General features: G+C 44.6%; 1 protein-coding gene across 2 annotated transcripts in view; it reads right to left on the bottom strand.

Annotated features, from left to right (window-relative positions):
- SCHIP1 (schwannomin interacting protein 1) overlaps positions 1–24,418 on the bottom strand; it is a 390,417-nt gene that overhangs the window by 101,874 nt on the left and 264,125 nt on the right. The window contains exons 1-2 of one of the 2 annotated variants that reach the window (XM_050965955.1): positions 12,312–12,383; positions 11,322–11,963 (exon numbers count right to left, since the gene is read on the bottom strand). In XM_050965955.1, coding sequence (XP_050821912.1) covers positions 11,322–11,963; positions 12,312–12,341 — 672 coding nt within the window. In that variant the 5' untranslated portion in view covers positions 12,342–12,383. Of the gene's footprint in view, positions 1–11,321; positions 11,964–12,311; positions 12,384–24,418 lie in introns of those variants that run through there. The other variant, XM_050965954.1, reaches the window with a different exon arrangement.

Raw genomic sequence — 24,418 nt, 5'->3', positions numbered from 1 at the left:
TATGCTGGGTCATCATTCAAGAATGCTATAACATAAAATAAATGGCAGAATGTGGGTAACACAGAGCAGGGGACATTGAACTCCTTGGGGAGAACTGCGTTACAAATGTAATTAATGCATTTTTTTTAAACGAGCATCATCAGCATGAAAACATGTCCTCTGGAATGGTGGCCGAAGCACGAAGGGGCATATGAATATTTAGCATAGGGGTCCCCAACACGGTGCCTGCGGGTGCCATGGTGCCCACCAGGGCATCTAAGTGTGCCTGTGTACCAGCCAGCAGACAAGCATCCGCCGAAATGCCGCTGACAAGCAGTGTCATCCAGAGGCACTGCCACCGAAATGCTGCCGATTTTCGGCAGCGATGCCTCTGGAAGACACTGCTTGTCGGCGGCATTCCGGTGGATGCTCGTCCACCACCACAGTCCTCTGTGGCTTGTCTAGCACCTGCCAGACGAAAAAGGTTGGGGACCACTGATTTAGCATATTTGGAAAGTAAATACCTTGCAATGCCTGCTACACAAGTGTCATGCGAACAGCCTGGTCTCACTTTCTGGTGACATTGTAAATAAGAAGAGGGTAGCATTAGCTCCTATAAATGTAAACAAACTTGTTTGTCTGGCTGAACAAGAAGTAGGACTGAGTGCACTTGTAAGCTCTAAAGTTTTACATTGTTTTGTGAGTGCAGACATGTAACAAAAAAATCTACATTTGTAAATTGCACTTTCACAACAGATTGCACTACCCTACTTATATGAGGTGAATTTAAAAATGATGAAAAATACTTTTCATTTATCATTTTTACAGTGCAAATATTTATCAAAAACAATATACACTTTGATTTCAATCACAACACAGAATACAATATATATGAAAACATAGATCACTATCCAAAACACTTAATGTCAATTAGTATTCTATTGTTTAACAGTGAAATTAAAACTGTGATTAATCACGATTAATTTTTTTAATCCCAATTAGTTTTTTTGAGTCAATTGTGTGAGTTAACTGCGATTAATCAACAGCCTTACTAGATAGGGGGAGGGATAGCTCAGTGGTTTGAGTATTAGCCTGCTAAACCCAGAGTTGTGAGCTCAATCATTGAGGGGGCTATTTAGGGAACTGTGTGTTTTTTTAAAAAAAGACTGTCTGGGAATTTGTCTTTGAGCAGCAGGTTGGACAAGATGATCACCTGAGGTCCCTTCCAACCCTGATATTCTATATGATACAAACATAACCAAAAGATGATGACTGTTCCACAGAGCTTACAATCTAAGCTGACTAACAAAAGGCAAACAGGAAGATATGACAGGGGGAGCACAAGGAAACAATGATGCAATTAGTGCTTCCACTGTTGCTGCTACAGGGAGAAACAATGGCAAATTTCAGGGTGGTGGTGGGGAATAAGCATAGGTAAGGGCAAAGCGTTCAGTGTAGATAGGAAACATTTTGGCTTTAACAAAGTTCTTAACATAACTAACTTTTTTTTTTTAATTAGTGTGAGATATATAGGTTAGTGCAAACCATATTACAGTAGAGTCTGGTCAGAGCTGTTCTTGAAATCTGGTTTCAAATAAATGAGTATTAAAGTGAACAGGACTACTAGTTCAGAGCTGATGATGCAACCTCAAATTAGTCAACAAAACTCTGAAAGAGGAAGATGGTCTACTATAAACTGGAATATTTGGGAGAGTGAGGACCTGAAATATTGAATGAACAATCAGATAAAGTGAATTTGTCACTCATCCAGTACTCAGGTCATAAGGCAGCCAGAGTATTAACTAATCCTTAAGTATTAGGCATTGGTAGAATCTTCTCTTGGAAAATGCTAAAAAGAGTTTAAAAATAAATACTAATTCTAAAAGAATTCTGAATTTCCCCAATCTGTAATCAGGCTTGTGCTGGCTGTTCTTTTGGTAACATCTCACAGAATCTACAGGAGAATCTCATTAATATTCACTACTAGAAGGACCACTGTCAATCAATATTAAAAACCTACACACACATACTCACTCCTGTTACCAACACTATTTTAGATAACTACAACTAAAATAATTTTTAAAATCTAATTTCTTTTTGTATTTCACTTAACTTTGACAAAAAAAATAAACTAGTCAGTTTCAGTTTTCAGTCAGTTATGCACAAATCAGTTTCAAACTATGATACTCGTGGGAAAAGAAAATATCTGAGTTTTCACCAATGTAAGTAATATTTATATATTTAAAACAAAAAACAAAAACAAAACAAAAAAACCACACAAATTCTGTCAATTCAGGAAAAAAACAATGAAAATGTTTCTGTTTCTATTTGGGTTTACAAAACTCTCTTAAGGAGTGACTCACCTAAAATTAGCTGATAATGCCTTAGCACAGGGACTCTCAAACTGGGGGTCATGAGGTTATTACATAGGAGATCGCGAGCTGTCAGCCTCCACCTGCAGAGCCCACTTCACCTCCAGCATTTATAATAGTGTTAAGTATATTTAAAAAGTGTTAGTTTATAAGGGTGTCACACTCAGAGGCTTGCTGTGTGAAAGGGGTCACTACTACAGACGTTTGAGAACCACTGCCTTAGAAGCTGACCCCAGAAGTCAAATCAGGAATCCTAACTCTATCTGAATCCTTCTAAGACTTCAGATTTTACTTAATATTATTATATCTGAAGTTCCTGTCACAGGTTTCTGCAAGTAACCTAAAATTAATTATGTAATATTTATAGGAGTTTCATAAAGAAAAGGAGGGTATAGTCTTGTGTTTATGGCACTGGACTGGAATCAGGAAATCTGGATTCAATTCCCAGTTCTTCTACATGCTTCTTGTATGACTGAACAAGTAACTTGATCTCTCTGGTCTCAATTCCTCACCTGCAGCAGCAGCTCTGGCCTAAAAAGAAGGATCTGCAGCTTTCTCAAATTGCACCAGACTGAAAGGTGAAGAAAGGGACACTTGTGCTCTGCTATGCCTGCTCCCCCATCCTCTAAGAAAACCTGGGAAAATTTGGAGAAATTCACTTCAAACTAGACAGATAAGGACATGAAGTTTCTTTGAGTCCCCGCTCCCTCTGCCTCCTCAGTCCGAAAGACCCTGACAGCCAAAAAGATGTGTGCAAGGAGAAATACCTCTAACATCAGGTTGGATGATGGGGGAAAAGGTCTGTTAATGTCCAGCATGGGGAGGCTGGAGAGAACTCTCAACATCAAGAAACAGCAGGGGAAAAAGCACATGGGCTCCCCGCCTCAAAGGATGTGTCTAAACTGTAATTATACACCCAAAGCTAGCTTGTTCCAGCAGAAGAGGGCTCACGGGGCTCAGGCTCACAGCACCGTTTAATTGTACTGTAGACGTTCCAGTTCCACCTGCAATCCAAGTTCTGGGACTCTCCCACCTCATTGGGTCCTAGAGCCTGAGCTCTAGCTGAAGCCCAAACATCTATAGTGCAATTAAATGGCCTGTTAGCCAAAGCCTTGCAGACCCAAGTAGCTGTCATGGGCTAACTCCAGGTTTTTAACTGCAGTGTAGGCATGCCCCAAGAGATAAGGGAAAACCCTTCCTAAAGATGGAACAGAGCTGAGTGAATAGAGGTTAGAGAGAATGTTACTGCAGGAGAGTACAGCAAAACAGTTATTGTTAAACTGGCAATGATAGCAGAGATCCCCCACTTCCCCACTATTTACTCACCCTGACCTTCTCTATTATAAAAAATGAAGATCTGTAAAAATATGAGTCTATCTGCACTTCAAGCAGTCTAATACAGTGTACATACCTGTTCTAAACTATGCCCATAAGGCTCAGATGCTCATTAGAAGGAACAGATCCAGGACTGAGATAACAAATGAAATTCCTGCAGTAGCTTAGTGGTTTTGATGTATACACAAAACTGAAGCACATAAGCCAAATAAATGTTCAAATACATGAACAGAAATATGCATGGAAAAAGAGACGGGCCGCCACAATGAGCTACACACATTGTTGTTCCCAAGGATGCTGGAAAATTGCAGGGGTGGGGTGGAGAATTGGTTACAATTATCAGGAATTCTTCCAGTACCTCACACACCATAACACAGATACATTTATAAAAATAGGAAATGCGAACTGTGGGCTTAAGCTGACAGGCAGGTCACCAATGAGAAAGATGTGTATGTGCTGCGCCTCTGGAGATGCAAGCCTAGTCTCCTTAGCCTGATCTGATTTACAGAAAGCAGTGCTGCTGCAATACTTACAAGGAGTGCTGTGTGTCTGCGTGGGCCTGTACTGCACCCAAACTGCAACTTCCATCATTGGAACAACAGTGTGATTCTGTAGCACAGATCAGGCTTCCATGGAATCCCTTGCATAGTGATCAATGTTTGCAGCAGCTAAACAAAGAGGAGCTATGTGCTTATCCTCCAGGCAGGAGGCAAGGTGCTACGCCAAGTACAGGCAATGTAGTGGGAGCATTCTGGTTTGGAGAAAGGGTAGTCAAAGCACTAATACTAGATAAAAGGGAAGAGTAGGTCCAAGACACATAATGTTTGGTTTTTTAGTGCATTGGCTCCAATTAGCATTTTTTTTTCTGAAATGTAAGTGCTAAAATTATTATAAATGGCAATGATCCAAAAATCTTTCAGGGTAACACTTCACTTAGGCAAGCACCCACCTAGAAAGGAAGAGTTCTTACATTTGTTGCTGCTGCTTAGTTAGGGTATGGCTACACTTACATTTGTGCAGCGCTGGGAGTTACAGCTGCGTTCGTACAGCTGTGTAGGACCAGCGCTGCAGTGTGGCCACATTCGCAGCATTTGCAGCGCTGTTGGGAGTGGTGCATTGTGGGCAGCTATCCCACAGAGCACCTCATCCCATTTTGGCGCTGTGGCTTGTGGGAAGGGAACGGAAGGGTGCGGGTCTTTCCGCTTCCTGTTCCAACGCCCCGTGGTGCTTTGCTACACATTCCAAGCAGTTTGGCGCTATTGTGAGTCTGCAACGCGACTTCTGTTACAAATGGAGCCCGAGCTGCTGAGGACCTTGCTGATGAATGTTGCCAGCACATCACGCATGGCAGTGGAGCTATTCCTTCAGCTCCAAAGTGACAGTGAGGAGTCAGACGATGATATTGATTCGCCTGACGCGCAAGACACTAAATTGCTTGTGGCAGTAACGGACGTGCTTAGCACCGTGGAACGCCGCCTTTGGGCTCGGGAAACGAGCACTGAGTGGTGGGATCACATCACACTGCAAGCCTGGGATGATGAGCAGTGGCTGCAGAACTTTCGGATGAGAAAAGCCACTTTCATGGGACTGTATGCTGAGCTTGCCCCTACCCTGCGGCGCAGGGACACAAGATTGAGAGCTGCCCTGCCAGTGGAGAAGCAGGTGGCTATTGCAGTCTGGAAGCTGGCAACTCCAGACAGCTACCGATTGGTGGCGAACCAGTTTGGAGTGGGAAAGTCGACCGTTGGAATAGTGTTGATGCAAGTTTGCACAGCCATTAATCGCACCCTGCTAAGAAGAACCGTGACTTTGGGGAACGTGCAGGACATTGTGGATGGCTTTGCACAAATGGGTTTCCCTAACTGCGGAGGAGCAATAGATGGGACGCATATTTCTATTCTGGCATCACCCCACCTGGCATCCGAGTACATTAATCGCAAGGGGTATTTCTCTGTGGTTCTCCAAGCGCTTGTGGATCACCGTGGGCGTTTCACTGACATTTACTCAGGATGGCCTGGAAAGGTACATGACGCACGCATCTTTCGGAACAGTGCCCTGTTCAGGAAGCTGATGGCCGGGACTTTTTTCCCAGACCGCAAGATCACAGTAGGGGACATCGAAATGCCCACTGTGATCCTTGGAGACCCCGCTTACCCCTTAATGCCTTGGCTCATGAAACCGTATACAGGGAAGCTTGACAGGAGCAAGGACCGGTTCAACTACAGGCTGAGCCGGTGCAGAATGACTGTGGAGTGTGCTTTTGTCCGTTTAAAGGCATGCTGGAGGTGTGTCTACGGGAAGCTAGATTTGGGGGAAAGCAGCATCTCCGCTATTATATCCGCGTGCTGTACCCTCCATAATATTTTGAAGGGAAGGGTGAAAGATTCAGTGAGGAATGGACCTCCAAGGTTCGACGCCTAGAGGCTGAATTTGCACAGCCAGAGAGCAGGGCTACTAGAGAGGCCCAGCAAAGGGCTTCAAGGATTAGGGATGCCTTAAGGGAGCAATTTGAGGCTGAAAGCCAACAGTAATGTTTGGTGCCTTTGCTGTGCCCATTTTTCCCTTAGGGTACAGTATTTCTCACTTTCTGCAATAATAAAAAATGTTTTCTAAGCCAAGAAATCATTTATTCAAAACACAGTACATAAAAGGGCAGGGTGGTGGACTGTACATTCAGAGGTATGAATATGTCCTGCTTGGATTGCTGTTCAATGCCTGCTGCACTTCAGGATTAATATGCTGCATCGTGATGCGGGTTGAGTGCATAGGGTAAGGGTTGTAGTTATCAGGGCTGGTAGGTGAACGTACAGGTGTTGGGGGCAGCTGGTGGTGGTAAGAACCAGGCTGCTGGAGAAAGCTGCTTTGTGCAAACACTGGGGAACAAGGGAGAGAGCTTTGGGAGGGGTAGGCGTTACCACGGTACTGATCTGCCTGCATGGCTACGAGAGACTGCATACAGTCAGTTTGGCGAGCCAGGAGGCTTATCAGCTGCTTTGTGCTTTTCTTGGTAGCCAATTCCTTTCTCCTGCTCTGTGTTTGTCTCCACTCATGCATTTTCTCTCTCCAGTACTGCAGCCTCTTACTGTCTCTGGCGTACTGATTCATAACTGCTTTGATCAAATCTTCTTTTGATTTTCTAGGATTTTTCCTCAAGTTCTGTAATCTTCGCGCAGGCGGTGATAGGGCTGGATTATTCAAGGACACTTAAAAAAACATAAATAGAAACATTTAATACAGAGGCTACATTGTTTATTATCACAGTGAAGGAGTTTGTAGACTTTTTGTAGCATCATTCCCACATACCTAACATAGCACAGAGAGGCCACGGCAGCGAAGGCATAGGCATGGCGAGCAATGGGGTGCGTGTTTCTGCCGCGACTTCACCAGGGAAGGGGAACTGCCTGAGGGCTGGGGTTTCTGTGCATTGGGGAAAGCAGAGGGCAGACAGTTGGGGACCAGCAGTGGGGAAAGCAGAGGGCAGATAGTTGGGGACCTGCACTGAACAATCATCACTACATTTTCAACAGGATTTTCTACTGCCAGATATATCACTGCTGCATGTTATCTGGGAAGAGAGGGAGGGTCTTCTACAGCAATGTGGATTCCGCCCTGGCCCCTATGCAGCTTGCCTGTGTGCAGCAATGGTCCCCCCACCCCTCGCGGCACAGTGGCGCGGACAAGTTAGGACCACGGTGGCTCTCCCTATAAACTTGTGCAAGCACATTGCCCACTCTCTGGCTGCAACTTTTGAAGAGATTACCGAGGGCGATTACAGAGACGTGATAGACCAAATCAATGGGCTATTCCACATTTAGGCATGCATGCAGGCAGCCATAACCCCCACCCTCCTTTCACAAAACATTTCCATCCTAAAAATAAAATCTGCTTACCGGGAACACGCTCCTCTGCTTCCTCTTCACCAACAAGTTCCAGCTGCTGCGACTGGCTAGCCTCCTCCTGGCTGCATGCCTTCTGGGACTCCGGGGTGTCTCCCTCCACCCCAGTAGCCTCACTCTCGGCTTCCTCTACACCCTCCCCCACTTCCTGCTCTGAACTCTCCATTGTGCTCCTCGGATTGGCAGTGGGGTCACACCCAAGTATGGCATCCAGCTCCTTGTAAAAACGGCAGGTCGTGGGGGCAGCTCCTGAGCAGCGGTTTCCCTCATGGGCTTTGCAATAGGCACTGCGCAGCTCCTTTACTTTTACCCTGCACTGCAACGCGTCCCGTTCATGGCCCCTTAGCAGCAAGGACTTTGATATCTGCCCATAGGTATCATAATTTCTTCGGCTGGAGCGCAGTTGTGCTTGCACAGCTTCCTCACCCCAAACACTGATGAGGTCCTGCGGCTCGGAAGTGTTCCGTGCTGGGGCTCGTTTGGGGCATGGAGGCATGGTCAGTGATTGATTGATTGGATTGCACTCCACACCTGGCTGAGCAAACAGGAAGGGGATTTTTAAAATTCCCGGGGCATTTAAAGGGTGGGTCACCTGAGCCCAGGGCAGTGGAGTGTGAAACAATGAGCAGAGTGGCTGAAAAGGTATGCTGGGATGGCCTCCAGTGTATTAGGAGGTAATAAAAGCACTGTTGGTGTCCACACTTGATGACCAGCACTGCATCACCAGCGCTGGAATCGCTACACCCCAGGCAGACCAGGTGTACAGCCAGCGCTGCAACCAGGGAGTTGCAGCGCTGGCCGTGCTTTGAAAGTGTGGACACAGAGTGAGTTGCAGCGCTGTAACCCCATCACCAGCGCTGCAACTCTCCAGTGTAGCCATGGCCTTAGAGATGGTTTTCTGTAAGCTTGAGTGACCAAAAGTAAGAGTACATCAGTTTACATTGGTGAAATCATCATCATCATAACAATAAAAGAGAGAAACGACTTAAAAAAAAAAGCGTAGTTTCTGAATAAGCCACTATCAATTACAAGGCCACCCAAAAAGTCCTTAGGTCAGTGATTTTATTCCCACACTCTCTACATGCTGCTTTTATTAGCTCACCCTTAGTTGCAAGTCTGGTCTTTTAAAAATGCATTGTGTGGCAGCTGTCATGATACCAGACTGTCCTAATTACAATATCCAATAATCACAAGATTTTTTAAAAATCATTTGTAATAGTCAAGGAATGATTCATTCAAAGTCATTTCAAAACACAGATAGTAAGTATGATAATAAAGTCCTAGACACCTAACTAGAAGGCCAATGCTGCAAGTAGTCAGCACCCCTTCTTCAGCAGATATCAGTAAGAAGTGAGGTTGCAGAGCACCTTGCAGAATCAAGCCCTAGGAGGAAAGTGAAGTTTAAAGGTGGAGGTTAATGGAGGATATATCAGTCTTACTATCCATCTTAAAGCAGTGTTTGAACGTACTTTCAATGGTTTTAGAGAGAAGTTTAGGTAATGTCATGCCTTCTTTTAATTTACATATTATGAAAACAATTCTTAATGAATGGGATTTCATATCTCTCTGAACAGAATGCTGTACACCCAACTCACCACTGACAACTGTTTACTGGAGAGTAAATATGTGCTAGTTTATTTTTCTTCCTGAAGGACTCCAAAATTATTACTTTGTATACTAAATCATATAGTATGAGATTTCACAATATACTGTATTTGTCTTTCCAAATAGTTATATGATTGAATTAATTTCCATCTCGACTGTGGTTCTTAAATCTCTGGAGTACTGGGTTCCAGTTCTGGGTCAGGTTACAAGTGAAAATGTGTTTGATGTTCAAGGTGATTTTGTTCAGCTCTCACACAAGAATAAAATAAAATAAAATTAATGGCCATTAGTGTGTGTGACAGTCTCGGCTCAACAGCAGCTCAGGACTGGAATACCACTGTTCTGCCCAGTTAGGAGTAGTTCATTGGCAGAGCTGTTTAGGGAAGCCAATGCCATTTAATCCCTCAAAGAATAGGCAACTAAATTCACACACATACAGACGCTCACACACATAAAGACAACTTTCACAGCATATATAAAATCTTCATCAAGGCTAGGCCATACTTAAAATGAAGTGACATCAGCATCTCTTATTGTTGAAACTAAAAGCCATCGTATTATTTGTTAGTTGCAACAACAACAGAATACAAGCAAAATGTTGTTCTTTAGCTTCATACTTTCTAAAATCTGTTCCAAATAAAATATAGACATTAAGACATTACCCAGGAGATTTTTTTTTCTAACACTGTAACAACTTTGTGTCTAGCAATGATAATTTTTGGTTGCTGCTTTAAGATATTTGCTGAACGCTGATGAAAAGAATAGCTATGAAAATCTGCTATATAGCAGTAATTAAAGAAAACACATTTGAAACACAAAGTGGAGGTCTTACAACCAGGTTCTACTAGGCAAAGAAAACATCTCCTTCCCTCTTTTAGTATTAGCAATACCATTTACATTGAGAAATGCTGTTACTTGTCCTCATGCTCTAAAGTAAAAGTGCAGGCATCCAATTTCCAGTAGCCTGAGGCCCTGTATATTCAAACCACACCCCAAGGCAAGGTACCAAATGACAAGCATATTGTAACTGTTGCCACATACTTTAGCTAGGACTGCTAGGTTAAAGTATGCAATCCTTCTTGGCTAACATACTGATTTAAATGCTTGGGTTGCAATTGTTGCTATACTTCAAAATAAAGCAAGCAGGGAAACACCTTTCAAAAAGAGACACCCCCCCAGGGCCATATTGGGAAGTGTACTAGATCAGTGGTTCTCAATCAGAGGTCTGGGAGGTCCCGCGAGCAGGTTTAGGGGTGCCACCAAGCAGGACCAGCATTAGACTCATTGGGGCCCAGGGTAGAAAGCTGAAGCCCCACTGTATGGGGCTGAAGCCCAGGGCCCTGAGCCCCACCCTGCCACCTGGGGCTGAAGCCTGAGCAACTTAGCTTTACAGGGGCCCCTGTGGCATTGGACCCAGGTAACTGTTTGACTTGCTACCCCCTAATGCCAGCTCTAGCTTTTATATGCAGAAAACCAGTTATTGTGGCACAGGTGGGCCATGGAGTTTTTATAGCACGTTGTGGGGGCCTCTAAGGCTCCTGCTTATGTGTATTCCACCCACTCCCGCTCCTGATGCCACCCACATTGTCTGCCTTTCCTGTATCTAGCCAAGTGTCTGTCTGATAAGAAACAGGAAGTGCCACTGAGCCCCACCAAAATCTCAGAATTCACAATACATTACAAATGGTCACTGAGTCACCAGCTTGATCTGTTCAACAGACACACCCTGGCTCCTTGATTCAAGCCAGGGGCGGGCAGGTCAGAGTCAAGCAATTCCTTCCACAGCTGAACAAATGAGAGGCTGCAGAAAGACAGAAATTCTTTGCAGCTCTGCAAGAAAGGGGACAGATCTAGATTCACACACAATGAAGCTTCTTACTAGCAATAATGTTGCGTTCAATAAGCTGCCCTTCTAGGTTGGAAGGATGAAAAAACCCAGTCACAATTAAAGGGCAACAGCGATTTCCCCCATTACCATCTATGGCAATGCTCCATATGGATCTCTGCGAGGAACGTGTGACTCACTGCCTAGTAACATGCCTTGTCACCATAAGTAATTCCCTTTACTCCGACTCGCCCTCCCTCGCTCCCGCCCCAAAGCCACAGACCTGGCGGATAACGGGGACCAACTTACTGAGGTGTAGTTTGTTTTCTGGCTCTGGTTTCGTACCTCCTGTTCCTGAAACTGTAACCCTGCCAGGTGTTTCTCCAGAGCCGCCCAGTCCATAGTCGGGAGCTGAGGCTCCTGCTCTTGCAGCCAAATGCCCCCCGTGGAGCTGTCCAAGGGGTGCCCGGGGGCGACCCTCCCTCCACCGCGGAGCCTCCCCACAGCCGGCTGGGCTTCCTGGGCATGGGCTTTGCACCCTCCTGCCCCGCGGTGTCCCGTCCTGCGGCTGGGGGGCGCCACGTTGCCGTTCTGCCGGAGGTCCTGGGGCGGGGGGTTGCCGTTGGGGGCGGGGGGCGGCATGGTGTTGGAGGCGCTGGTGCTTCTCACATCCTCCAGCTCCTCCGCCAAACTCCTTCGCCTGGCAGCCTTGGCATCGCAGCCGGCGGTGCAGAGCCCGTCCTCCTCCCACGCGGCAGTGCCCTTCCTGCCGTACCCCAGGTAATCCTCCTCCTCCTCCTCCGAGTCCTCCAGGGCCGCCAAGTCCAGGCTGCTGGGGGAGGGGGAGGATTTGCACTCCGAGCAAGGGGTGACTTTGCTGGAGCTGGACTCGGAGCTGGAGCGGCTGCTGCACGCGTCGCTTCCTAAATCCATCCCATCCTCGCGGTAATCCTGAGGGGGAGAGAAGGAAACACGCAGCGGATTAGAGAGCAGGAACCAGCCGCCTCCTGTCTGGCCGCCGCCGCCGCCCGCGGGAAGCGCATCGCCTCCGGGCACAGAAAGCCCAGCCACGGATGTGCCTCTCCAGCTAGCGCCGCGTCCAGATTTGCGCGGGGCGGGGGCTGCTCTAGGGGCTCTCACCTCCCCGCCCCACCCCCAGGCCAGGGGCTTCCCCGACTCTCCCAAAGTTTCCTGCCACCTCCCCCGCGCTCCGGCTGGAGGAAGCATCTGCGCCCGTCCTCCGCCCGCCTTGGGGGAGCGGGTCTCGTGTCCCCCCCTACCCCGGACCCTGGCGCTCACCCCCGGGAGGGGAGGGGCAGACGCCTTCATTAGGGCTCCATGGTGTGGTCAGGAGGCGGCTGGCCCCATAGCGGCGGCGGCAACGTCCCGGCTGCCGCGTCCAGCTGCTGAGCCGGGGACCCGCCGGCAGCTAAACGGGGGGTGCGGGAGGGAGCTCGGCCGGCAGCCGTGGCATGAAGTCCCGTCCCCACGCTGCCGGCGTAAGAAGCAACGGGGAGGCTGGTGCTCACACCGCCCCCTGCGGTACAGCCGGGCAAGACGCAGCGCTGCAGCTCAGCGGGGACTGGGAGCCCCTGTGTGGAACGGCTGTTTCTCCTCTGACTGCTCCTTCCCAGGCAAGCCCGAGAGGGCTGCACCCTCTAACAATGTGCACACAAGAACCTGGCCTGGCAACAATAAGCTGCACTCAGGTAAGGCACGGTCACAAATTCCCCCTTCTTTTCGTGGGAAGAGAAACACATTGTGATCCAATGAACTTTGGAGCAGCTTCTGATAAATGGGCTGTGAGCTGGCAGGAATCCAACCACCCCTTCAGCTCGCATTCATTTGCTTTCTTTTTCGGGCCCTCCAGCATGCAGAGTTTGAACCGCCCGCAGCCATGAAATTAAGTCTATTATTACAAAAGCCACACAAAAAGAGTTCATAGCAAATGAGGACTAAGGCCATATAATACCAGTATCTACATGTACCAACCAGTGCAAGTAGCTCAGCACACTTTGCAATCGTACCTCTGTCTCAGATGTACAAGGTTTCTTTGAATAATTTTAAAGAACGTTTAGAGCAATTAATGCCTGACTTATATAGCAGCCTACAATAATGTAACACACAAGCTGTACCTTAGTGCACCCAGCTAAGCAATGTCATATTATTATTCTCTTCAACTCTCTTGGCTTTTTAACTAAGATTAAGTAGAGAGAGCCTAGTTCAGAATCAGACTTGGGTTCTAGGCCCAGCTCAGCCAGAGGTTCACTACCCAGACTACTTCCCCAGCTGTGACTCAGTTTCACTGCTTACCCTCTTCTGTTACTTTGAGTTCTGTGAGTGAAGAGTGCTCAAGAACACTATATTTTTGTCCTAAATTTATTGTAACAGTTTAGTGGTTGATACCTTCTCCCAGAGGACTATATTCTGTTCAGGGGGACAGTAAGGTTCCTGTTGACTGTACAAGGCATATCCATATTGTAAAATGTCCCTCCTAGTGTAAAAATAAAGGCTAAAATGTCAAAAGTGCTTAAGTCACTTAGTAGCCTAAATCCTATATACAAAATCACCTACAAATACTCAGGTGCCAGTCCCATTGAAATTCAAAATAAAATAGGCTATATTGTGAAGATTCTTTATTTTGATCCATACAAATCAACTAAAACACAAATCCACCTCCTCTCACGGATTCTAGGCACCTTGCCAATGTTTTGTGGAAAAGACAATAGCACAAGAATAAATCCAGCAGATAACTCAGCCCCCATACTACTAATACTCCTGAAACAAAGTATATATTTCAAACTCTTCCCAAAAAGATATCCAACGCAGGCAACTCAACTGAATCAAAAGCCTGAATTAATAGATGGGCTTAGCAGTATGCCCCAGAATGCCCAGACTCAAACTACTTTCAAATCAAGGGAGCTAAAGCTAGGATACCTCTGCTGATCTCAGCTGCACCTGAATCACAAGAGCTGTAGTACCTCAGGTAGTCAAGGAACAAACACCTTAAACTCATAGGTCAAATCCAACACCTAAACTCCACCAGAAACCAGTAGCTGACAGGTACAGAATCTGGTATATGTTTGTGACAGTTGTGGAACTGCAATGTTATAATCTAAGAATAGTGAGTGTAATACACCTCTACCTCGATATAACGCTGTCCTTGGGAGCCAAAAAAAATCTTACTGCGTTATAGGTGAAACTGTGTTTTACTGAACTTGCTTTGATCCACCGGAGTGCACAGCTCTGCCTCCCCGGAGCACTGCTTTATTGCGTTATATCCAAATTTGTGTTATATTGAGTGGCGTTATATTGAGGTAGTGGTGTCGTTTTATGAACATTGTATGTAAGCTGGTCAGTGAAGGGAAGTTACTGTAACTGTAGCAGGTTATTAGAATTTCCTGTGTGACTGTACTGATGTAACTTATATTGAGGACAACGGAATGTTTATTATATACCTGTAATGGGGTCAGCGCATGAAAACAACACAATGGGTTCCCAGATAAGAACATCCAGGAACACATTTGAAAGACCACAGGGCAAGCTGTTAGGAGACAGCATCCTTAAAACTGTCTCCAACAAGTTGCAAGCCATGTTTTGCCAAAACTCAGATCCTGGAGATCATAAACACACCAAACGGTTAAAAAGTGCTTCTCAGGAGAAGGCAGTGGGGAGGAGGCTTTTGAGAGAAGCAGTCTAGGGAGACAGGCTGATCGAGGGAGAGACTTTGAGGAGAAAGTCTGGGGGAGCTGAGTCTTCCCAGATCCAGCAAATGGTAAGACTTAGGGGAAAGCACATGTGTGTATAGTCTGGTTTATTATTTTGAACATGCGTTTTCTCTGAAGTATTTTTGTTCTAATAAATTTAATAAAGCCTTTGTTTTAAGAAGAATGTTTGGTCACTGGTCATTGCTCCCAGAGAGAACAGAATTGCTCCTGCTGAAGTAATCACAGTTGATCACAGAGGCCTGCAGCCAGGGCCTGATCAGAGCTGGAGAATCATGTGATTCCACTCTGAGCCAGGTGACAGCTTGAGAGGTGTAACCGGAGAAGGGGTGCACTTTATGACACCAGGTGGGATCAGAGGTATAGAGAGCCCACTAACCATGACAGTGTTTATGAAGAGATGCCTCACTCAATAAATGAGCTGCTGTATTCTCCACTACCTTTAGCCAAGGGGTCGGCAACCTTTGGCATGTGGCCCGCCAGGGTAAGCACCCTGGCAGGCCGGGCCGGTTTGTTTACCTGCTGCTTCCGCAGGTTTGGCCGATCGCGGCTCTCACTGGCTGCAGTTTGCTGTCCCAGGCCAATAGAGGTGGCGGGAAGCGGCATGGGCTGAGGGATGTGCTTGCTGCCACTTCCTGCCACCCCCTTTGGCCTGGGACAGTGAACCACAGCCAGTGGGAGCAGCAATTGGCCGAACCTGCAGACGCAGCAGGTAAACAAACCGGCCCGCCAGGGTGCTTACCCTGGCGAGCCGCGTGCCAAAGGTTGCCGACCCCTGCTATAGCCTATAAGTGATCTTGTATGCAACATAGACATTGGTCCTGGTAGCAAGGTCTGCCTCAAAAAGAAATGACTACAACCTCTGACAAGATGCAAAATGAAAACACCTGCATTAGTCACTGCTGCTATATGATCATCTAACAGCAGCAGAGGATCCAACATTAAGTTGTGAATACTGGTGACAAATGGCAGACAATGGGGCTGATATCTTCTCTATCCATACCATCATCACTCTAATCTAATCCATTTTTAATCAACTGCTCCAGTCTGAACCAAACACTGGGGAAGATGCTGAACTGCACCAGCTGGGTGAAATAATAGAAAAAAAGTTAGGTGTTGTCAGCATCCTGAAGGCATTTCAGCTCATGTCTCCTCATTAACCATCCAATGGCCCCATACATACATTGAATAAAAGATAAAATATACTCCGCAGAAACCCTACATGAGTCTGCTTTTGGAGCAGAATAGCAATATCCAACCCCAGATGAATCTTTCCAAAAGAGAAGAGAAAAGATGCTCCATCTACTTATAATCTGATCTATCCATGAGTCAGTAATATAGCATAATTAACAATGTCAAAGGCAGAAGACAGATTTATAATTTCAGATTGGATACCTGATCTTTCATCCATTACCACAAAGAGGTCATTGACCAATGTCATCTCTGTAAAAGATTGAACAGCTACTCCTAGATACTGTGAATGTTTTGTCAAAATCTTCTAGGTAAAGCTGATAAATGGAAAGACAAACCCAAATGATAGCCTCAAAAAAAGCAACAACCACTTCTCTCTCTATTTAGTCTTAAATTTTGAATCTTAATTATGTGTATTCAAATATGGATTGTTAACTACTTAATGGCTGAATGGTATATCCCCCCTCATACACACACACTCACCCCTATATTAAAAGAACATTATTAAGGTTGTAAAGTCAAACACTCAAAATTAAGAAATGCCAGAATTAAGGTTGTCAATTGGAACCTTATTCTGCCCCCTTGTGCATATGCATAATGATACCATCTCTGATCACAGCATCACAAGTATTTTTGGAACATTGCCTCATTCAGTAATATCCTCTGTGTGGACCACCACAAGAGGAGGATGAGACACACATTTTGCCAGCGAGTTTCACAGATAGTTTGCTGATAGCAGAGAAATGGCAAGACTCAGGAATTCCATTCCAGGATTTGGAAAGGAGTGAGCTCTAGTGGGCAGACCCTCTGACTATTCCTTCCAAACTTAAACCCTTCTGCCCCACCCTCTACAACCTGTCCCTGTTCCTCTCGTGTCTCTTCCCCACCTTTGTCTCAGTCTCATTCTTTTTGCCTAGCCAGTCCCAATCTCCCACTAGTTGGGGTTCTCATCTCAGTTTATTTTCTTGCTGGGCAAGTGGTAGTCTCCCACTGTGAGCTCCCTAAGTCCCAGTCTCCTTGTCTAAGCAGTCCCAGTTCCCCCTCCTCTTGGCTCTTCAGCTAATCTGTCTCGCCCATCCCTGTCTCCCAGTCTCCTTTTCCAGCTGCCCCCGCCTTCCTGCCTTACCCCGGCTCACATTCCCAGACTCCTTTCCTAGCTTGTACCAGTCATTTTTCCTTCCCTCTTGTCAAGGTATTATTCCCACTTTGAACTTTAGCGTCCAAAAAGTGGGGACCTGCATGTACCTGTCTGTCACAGCTGTCCCCCTGCTGCATTCCTTTTTCCCCTCTCCTTTCTGTTTGTCCTGTGTGGCCGCCTCTCCTGGCCATTGTGCTAACTAAAGTCACAGCCCTATTCATAGGAATGGCTTGTACAGACTAACTGGAGCCATTGCTCTGCCTAGGGAGGGGGCTTCTTGCTTCTTTGTTTGGCTCCTTTGTTCAGACCCGGGCTTGGTGTGGGGGGCGCTGCCCAGAAATGCAAGACCTGAAGTGGCCAACTAAGGCCTTGGCTACACTCACACTTTACAGCGCTGCAACTGGGGTGTGAAAAAAACACCCCCCTGAGCGCTGCAAGATACAGCGCTGTAAAGCGTCAGTGTAATCAGGGCAGCAGCGCTGGGAGCACGGCTCCCAGCGCTGCACGCTACACCCGTAAGGGATGTGGTTTACATGCAGCCGCTGGGAGAGCTCTCTCCCAGCCGCTGCCTGCTCTGACTACCTCACACTTCCAAAGCCGCCGCGACGGCAGCGCTACTCCAAAATTCCAAATGTAGCCATACCCTAGATTAAGCCATATATTCATACTGTGGCTCAGAACATACACAGTCATGCTATGCTTACCTCAGCCTTCCCTCCTTCTTCTCCTCCCCTGTATCAAGAGGAGCCATCAAAAGTACTGTGGGAAACTGCCTGAGTTTGCCTTTAAAGCCGGACATTTTCTGATCAGACCTCGGAGAAGGTCCTTGCTTTGCCACCTGGTCTGATCAGCTAGGGGTCTTTGGGGGGCCCTCTCCCCGCTCTCATTTGTTTTTGAGCTTACCCCTGTTTTTAAAATCCCCTCCTACGAACAACGAATTTGTGCCTGGAGATCTCCTGATTATTGTAAGCGAATCGAGTCCTCTCTCCATCCTCCGATGCTACTGCTGTTCCTGCCTCTGTGCTTGCTGCTGTCCTGGGGATTGGTAAGAACTCCCTCTTGCAGACTCCCCTTGTCCTAGCTGCTGGCCTTGTTTCCCCCAGCAGACAGACCCAAGCTAACTCCTTGGTCTGTATCTGTAATCTGTTTCTTGCTCCGCAGCGCCTTTGCTGCTAAAAATAAGCCTGTGCCGCTACTAAGCTGTGCCTTCCTGGACTGAATCCTGGGCCACCAGCTTGCAGCCGCCCCACTGCTGCAGCCACCCCCCCCCCGGGGGGCTGTACCCCGGGCACACACCACTCTGCCCTCTGGAACTGCTCCCCCTCCCGATCAAAGAATCGGCATAGTGTAAGGTGCACCTATTAGAATCAGGTTCTTAGTCTAGATAAGTTGTAATTTCATTTTGCATAGCTGTGGTTAAGTTAGGTTTAAATAATTGTTTGTATTGTGCTCTGTAAATTAGGTTTAAAAAATTGTTGCATTGTGTTCTGTTACTTGCTAATTTGTGTAGTCTTGGTTAAGTTAGATCATAAATAAGATTTTGCTGTGTTCTGTATAATTGTGTTTAAGTCTGTCTTCCCGCTGCCCTAACCCCCCCCCCAAGCTTGCCCGTGTCTCCCCCCGAGCTCCCCAGTCACTCATTGCAGTCTCTCTGCTGTTTAAACTTGCAGCCTATCTGCTCTCTGTGTCTCCCTGAGTTTAAATCTCCCTCTGCAGCGCCTCTGCCTTTGGTCTCTGCTCCACCAAGTGCTTCTCTTCCCCCATCCCCCAACCTTATTCCTCTACCACTGCCTTTCTCTCTCTCTCTTTTAATCCCTTCCCCCATGTGTTCACCCCGCTCCTACTGCTGCCAAACCTCAATTGTATTACTGAAGTCTAGCATAAAACCCCATTGGTTACCCTTTTTCTCTCTGACACACCTCACATTTTACATTTACAGCACTGTGACACATTTTTACCTAGAGTTGGTTATTTAACACATTTTACCCATAACTGTTAGTTGGTTATATGCTTCTGTGACACACCTTTTACATAGAAATTGTTAACTACCTGTAACATTTATACTTCAGTGTTAATTGGTTACCAACTGTATTGTACCCCACTATTGAAACCCCCTATACTATTTACTAAAAGAAACCCCTCCCCAATTGTCTACCTTAACAAACCCCATACCCCTCACTATTGAATTTTCCCTGTTTTTGCATTTTCTTAATAAAGTTTATTTTGCACCCCACCAGTGCAGTAGTTGTCCCCCAAGATCCCCTACCTGCTGGCAGGGTCAGTACCCTTCTAAGCTTAATTTCTAGCTTAGATCTGATAGTGCTGCCACCAACCAAAAATATAGTGTTTTGGTACACTTCCTGTCCCCCCAAAACCTTCCCTGAGGGACCCAAGACCCAAACCCCTTGGGTCTTAAGGGAAAATAAACCATTCCCCCTCCCAGACTTTCCCTGAGAGATTACTGTGATCCAAACTCCTTGAATTTTAAAACAGAGAGGAATTAATCTCCCCCCCACACACACTTCTTTCCCCCCACCACTCCCTGGTGAGTTCAGACCCAATCCCCTTGGGTTTTACACAAGCAAAAAAAATCAATCAGGTTCTTAAAAAGGAAAGCTTTTAATTAAAGAAAAAAGTAAAAATTATCTCTGTAAAACCAAGATGGAAAATGTTTACAGGGTCTAAGCTTATACATAGACTAGAGGGATTCCCTCCCCCCTAGCCTAAGTTACAAGTTACAGCAAACAGAGGTAAAATATCCATCCAGCAAAATACACATTTGCAAATAAAGAAAAACAAACATAAAACTAATCCGCCTTTTAACTAGTTAGCATTTACTATTATGAACATGAGAGACTGTGTTAGAAAGAATGGAGACTGATCTGGCTGCACGTCCGGCCCCTCTTAGCTCCAAGAGAGAACAGAGAACAAACAGCACAAACAAAGACTTCCCTCCACCAAGATTTGAAAGTATCTTGTCCTCCGATTGGTCCTTTGGTAGGTGTCAGCCAGGTTCACTGAGCTTGTTAACCCTTTACAGGTAAAAGAGACATTAACCCTTAACTATCTGTTTATGACACCTCTTTTTTAATTTCTAAGAACCCATAATACAAAATCCCTAAAAACAACTAACACCAAAACCAGCAAAATGGACAAGCACACAGGAGAGTTTGATACTTGGTAGCCTAATATGAAAACTAAGACACTAAGCTCCTATTTATAACCTTTAATTTAGGTTTAACAGCTATATTATTCAAACAGTTATGGAATTTAACACACATGTATTAAATTAATAACTTATACACTTGGTGGACTTTTAAAATGCCTTTTTATAAAAAAAACTTTAAAATGATACATAGTAAGAAAAAGTTGGGATTTTTTAAAATCAAGACAACATCTCTGCAGGGTTTGCCATTGGTTTGATGGCAGACTTAGACTGCCTGTAGTTTGAAGGATTAGATTTAACTGTAATTATAATACTCCTAGTGGTCAGCACCAATTGCACTGGAGGATGTAAATAGGTAAATCCATATAATTAACAGTTTTACCAACTCTCTCTAATTAATCTATTTTTTTAAAACTAGAGTAACTAATTACTGGTAGTTCTAGAAATAACTCTCTTAAAAGGCTAATAAATTTTATTATATTCTAATTGAAGTCAACTGTAACATGCAAATTTGCTGGCTCCAAAAATAGCATTAAAAGGATTTTTGTATACTGTTCGTTCAATTAATATTCTCAATATCATCCCTAGCTGCACCTTCAAAATTACATTTGCAAAAATATAGTAACTGACCATGCTACACTTGAGACTTTGCTTTATCATGTTTTGGGTAATGATGATGGTTACTGTACAGCAAAGGATTCCACACTAAGCGAGGTTGTTGGAAACATTTCTTACAAAGCCTAGGGATTTCTCAGTGTAGAAAGCTGTATAGTGTCCTTAAATTTTATCTGTTGTTCAGTTTTAATTAATTAGATTAGGCATGCACCTTTTAATGAGTAGTACTAATATATTAATGACAAATAAGTACATTAATACAAAATTAAGGATGCATATTTAATGTCACAGAATTCCAGAAATGCAAACATTAAGATTCCAACAGCTGTAGTTGTGGTGCACATGCTTTGAGTTGCATGGCATTAGGACACACAATAATACATATTTAAGCACAAAATGAGAAATAGGAAAAATATGTGCAAGGTGGTTAACATTGCTGGTAGGTCCTTAACTTCTGCATTTGCTGACTTTAATTTTAACTATGCAACTTTAACATGTGCACTACATTTCCTAGGGGTTTTTTTTTATTTGTTTAAACAGGATAAAGAAAAAGGGAAAGAACTAAAAGGAAAAGTCAGCAGTAATCCAGCTCACATGGCTTATAAACTCTTTGCTATACAGCTATTCATCTTGAGGAGATTAGAGGCTCTATCTGGGGATCTTATAAGTGCCTTAAGGAAAAAAACAGATGTACACACTTAGGCCTTGATCCTGCAAACACTTATGTAGGTGCAGTATTTTATGCATGTGACTTGTCTGATTTAAGGCATGTGCATAAAGTGTACTCACATATGTGCAGCAAATCTATATGTAAATGTGCACCTGTAGATTAATTCATATTCTACTGAGCATGCTCAGTATACAGTATTCAAACTATCATAATAAACATGTTTAGACAATCAAAAAACCCCAAGTGCAGTAAGAATGATTTATATTAATCTTCCAATGTTATCTATATTTTTCACAGCCCTGCCTGCTCCCCCCAAAATGTTGTTTTCAGTGGCGAAAGTATCTTTCCTCCTCCTTTCCCATAACTTAAAAAAAGCCAAAGAATGTTGCTTACACCTTCCAGAAGTAATTTTTTTAAATTAATCTGTGACATTGTGCACAATGTAACTGAGATATGCTTCATGCAAAAGGTCTCTTGTAAGGTATCATTACAAAGCTTATAATCTACTGAGTGTGATCATCCTGTTTGTATAAATGCACTACTCTTGTATCTGAAACTAGAAATATGAAATATAACTCTGAGGGCCTATTGTAATTATGTAAAGTGTGGGCCATTATTGATAGTTTGGAATCTTGATGATTCCCATTAACTAGGACCATTGTCTGCAAATAGCTGTGTTTTACCTGTAAGTCTTCCTGTATACGTGTGTGCTGGCAAGTGGGTAATGAACTCTTGCAGTGACATGTGATCATGTCACCTGAACTGGAATCCATCTTTAACCTGGTGTCTTTCTATTGAGAAGGAGGGGGTGGGAACTCAGAAAGGGACAAAAGGATTCCCGCTTTATGCAAAAGACATATAAAGGGGTGGAAGAGAACAAAGAGGGGGAAACGCCATCATGATGAATCCCCTAGCTACCACCAAAGCTGGAACAAGAGCTGTACCAAGGGAAAGAATTGTGCCCAGGCCTGGAAGGTGTCCAGTCTGAGGAAAAAACTTACTGAAGCATCTCTGAGGGTGAGATTATCTGTATTCAGTTTGATTAGAAATAATTTGCATGTTTTGTTTTGTTTTTTGCTTGGTGACTTACTTTGTTCTGTTACTACTTAGAACCACTTAAATCCTATTTTCTGTATTTAATAAATCACTTTTTACTTATTAACTCAGAATATGTATTAATACCTGGGGGAGCAAACAACTGTGCATCTCTCTCTCTCAGTGTTATAAAGGGCAAACAATTTATGAGTTTACCCTGCATAAGCTTTATACAGGGTGAAATGGATTTTTTTTGGTTTAGTCCTCATTGGAAGTTGGGCATCTGAGTGCTAAAGACAAGCACACTTCTGTGAGCTGTTTTCAGGTAAATCTGAAGCTTTGGGGCAGATAATTCAGACCCTGAGTCTGTGTTGGAGCAGATGGGAGAGTCTGGCTCAGCAAAACAGGGTGCTGGAGTCCTGAGCTGGCAGGGAAAACAGGAACAGAGGCAGTCTTGGCACATCAGTTAGCAGCTCCTAAGGGGGTTTCTGTGCTCTAACCCCTCACACAATCATCATCAGTTAGAGATCTAACATGGTGATTTTTCTGCCACTGAAGCAAATGTTTTGGAAAGTTGAGTTTGTGAAAGCAGAAAGTTGTAATGGAAAGTGTTTTGAAATGTTAGCAGACCATGATATAGAAGCAGAGTTCAATAAAATGTGGGCAAAGGAGTGGATAGTGGAATGCTGTTGCACGAACAGCAAGCACAGAATGCAATTCAAATACAGGAATACCACATGCGGGGCTCTGAAGGGTCATGTGCTGTCTCTACTCTTATTCCGTGTGTGTGCTATTAGCAGAGTCAGCGAGCAGATACCAGAAAGGCATTCTCCAGAAGGGCTTCAGTGTTGGATTTGTCTCTCTAGGTCCAAAATATCCCAAATATGTTGACCTTCTGAATATGCTACAAAGCCTGTCTTTTAGTGGACATTTGGGAACGCTTTTGTTTGGAATCTGAGGGGTAGAATGACTTTATTCAGAAATATGTTCTTGTAGCCTGATTGGCATTAGAAATATGCTGTTTTTTTGGTCCACGTTGATTTTAATGTACACGGACTCCATTTTTAATTGAGGACTAAGGCTCCTGGAGAGGTTTTACTTTTGATTGTTTAATTATAATAAAATTTTCACTACAGCGTAATTTAATAGTCATTTTGGGGATATGCTGTAATTACATGATCATCTTTGTCTTTTTGTAGTAGGCAAAACAATACTGGCTACTGAGATGAACAGTCAGAAAAAGACTGAAGTGTTTAAAATCAATCTTAGACCATTTATTCTAAGAAACAGATTATTCCTACTATGCAGCAAACAAGAATATTCAGAGAAGGTCTCACTTTTTTAAGTTCTCAGTATCATTTGGCAAGGAGAGGGGGCTAAGATGAATGACCATGTTTTATTGGTTAGTAAAAACTAAGAACTGTTGAAAGAAAGTGAATTATAATTCCAGGGCATAGTCACTGGGGGAAGAGTATCATGAGTGGATATATCCATGTTGGTGAGGACTTCCACTGGGATTTTCAAAAAGCCTAAGGGAATTAAGTGTCAAAGTCCCTTAGGCTCTGCCAACAGCTCCACCAGTATAACTATACCAGCAGAACCCCCTACTGTAGATGCAGCATATGCCAAAAGAAGGAGGAGTTCTGTGGGTGTAGTAAACCCTGCCTCCCTGAATGACATGAGCTAGGCCAACAGAAGCCTTCTGTTGCATCTACACTGGGAGTTTTGCTGGCATAGCTATAGTGATTAGCAGTGTGTGGGTTTTGTTTTTTCACATCCCTGTCTGACAGCTATCGTGACAAAACATTGCAGTGTAGAGCTTGCCTAAGACATGTCTGAAATTCTTAGCCTTCACTGGTATTTGTG

Source organism: Gopherus flavomarginatus, chromosome 8 (genome assembly GCF_025201925.1).
Source record: "Gopherus flavomarginatus isolate rGopFla2 chromosome 8, rGopFla2.mat.asm, whole genome shotgun sequence".
NCBI lineage: Eukaryota > Metazoa > Chordata > Testudines > Testudinidae > Gopherus > Gopherus flavomarginatus.
Note: the sequence above shows the minus strand (reverse complement) of the source record. Positions and strands in the feature narration are given on the sequence as shown.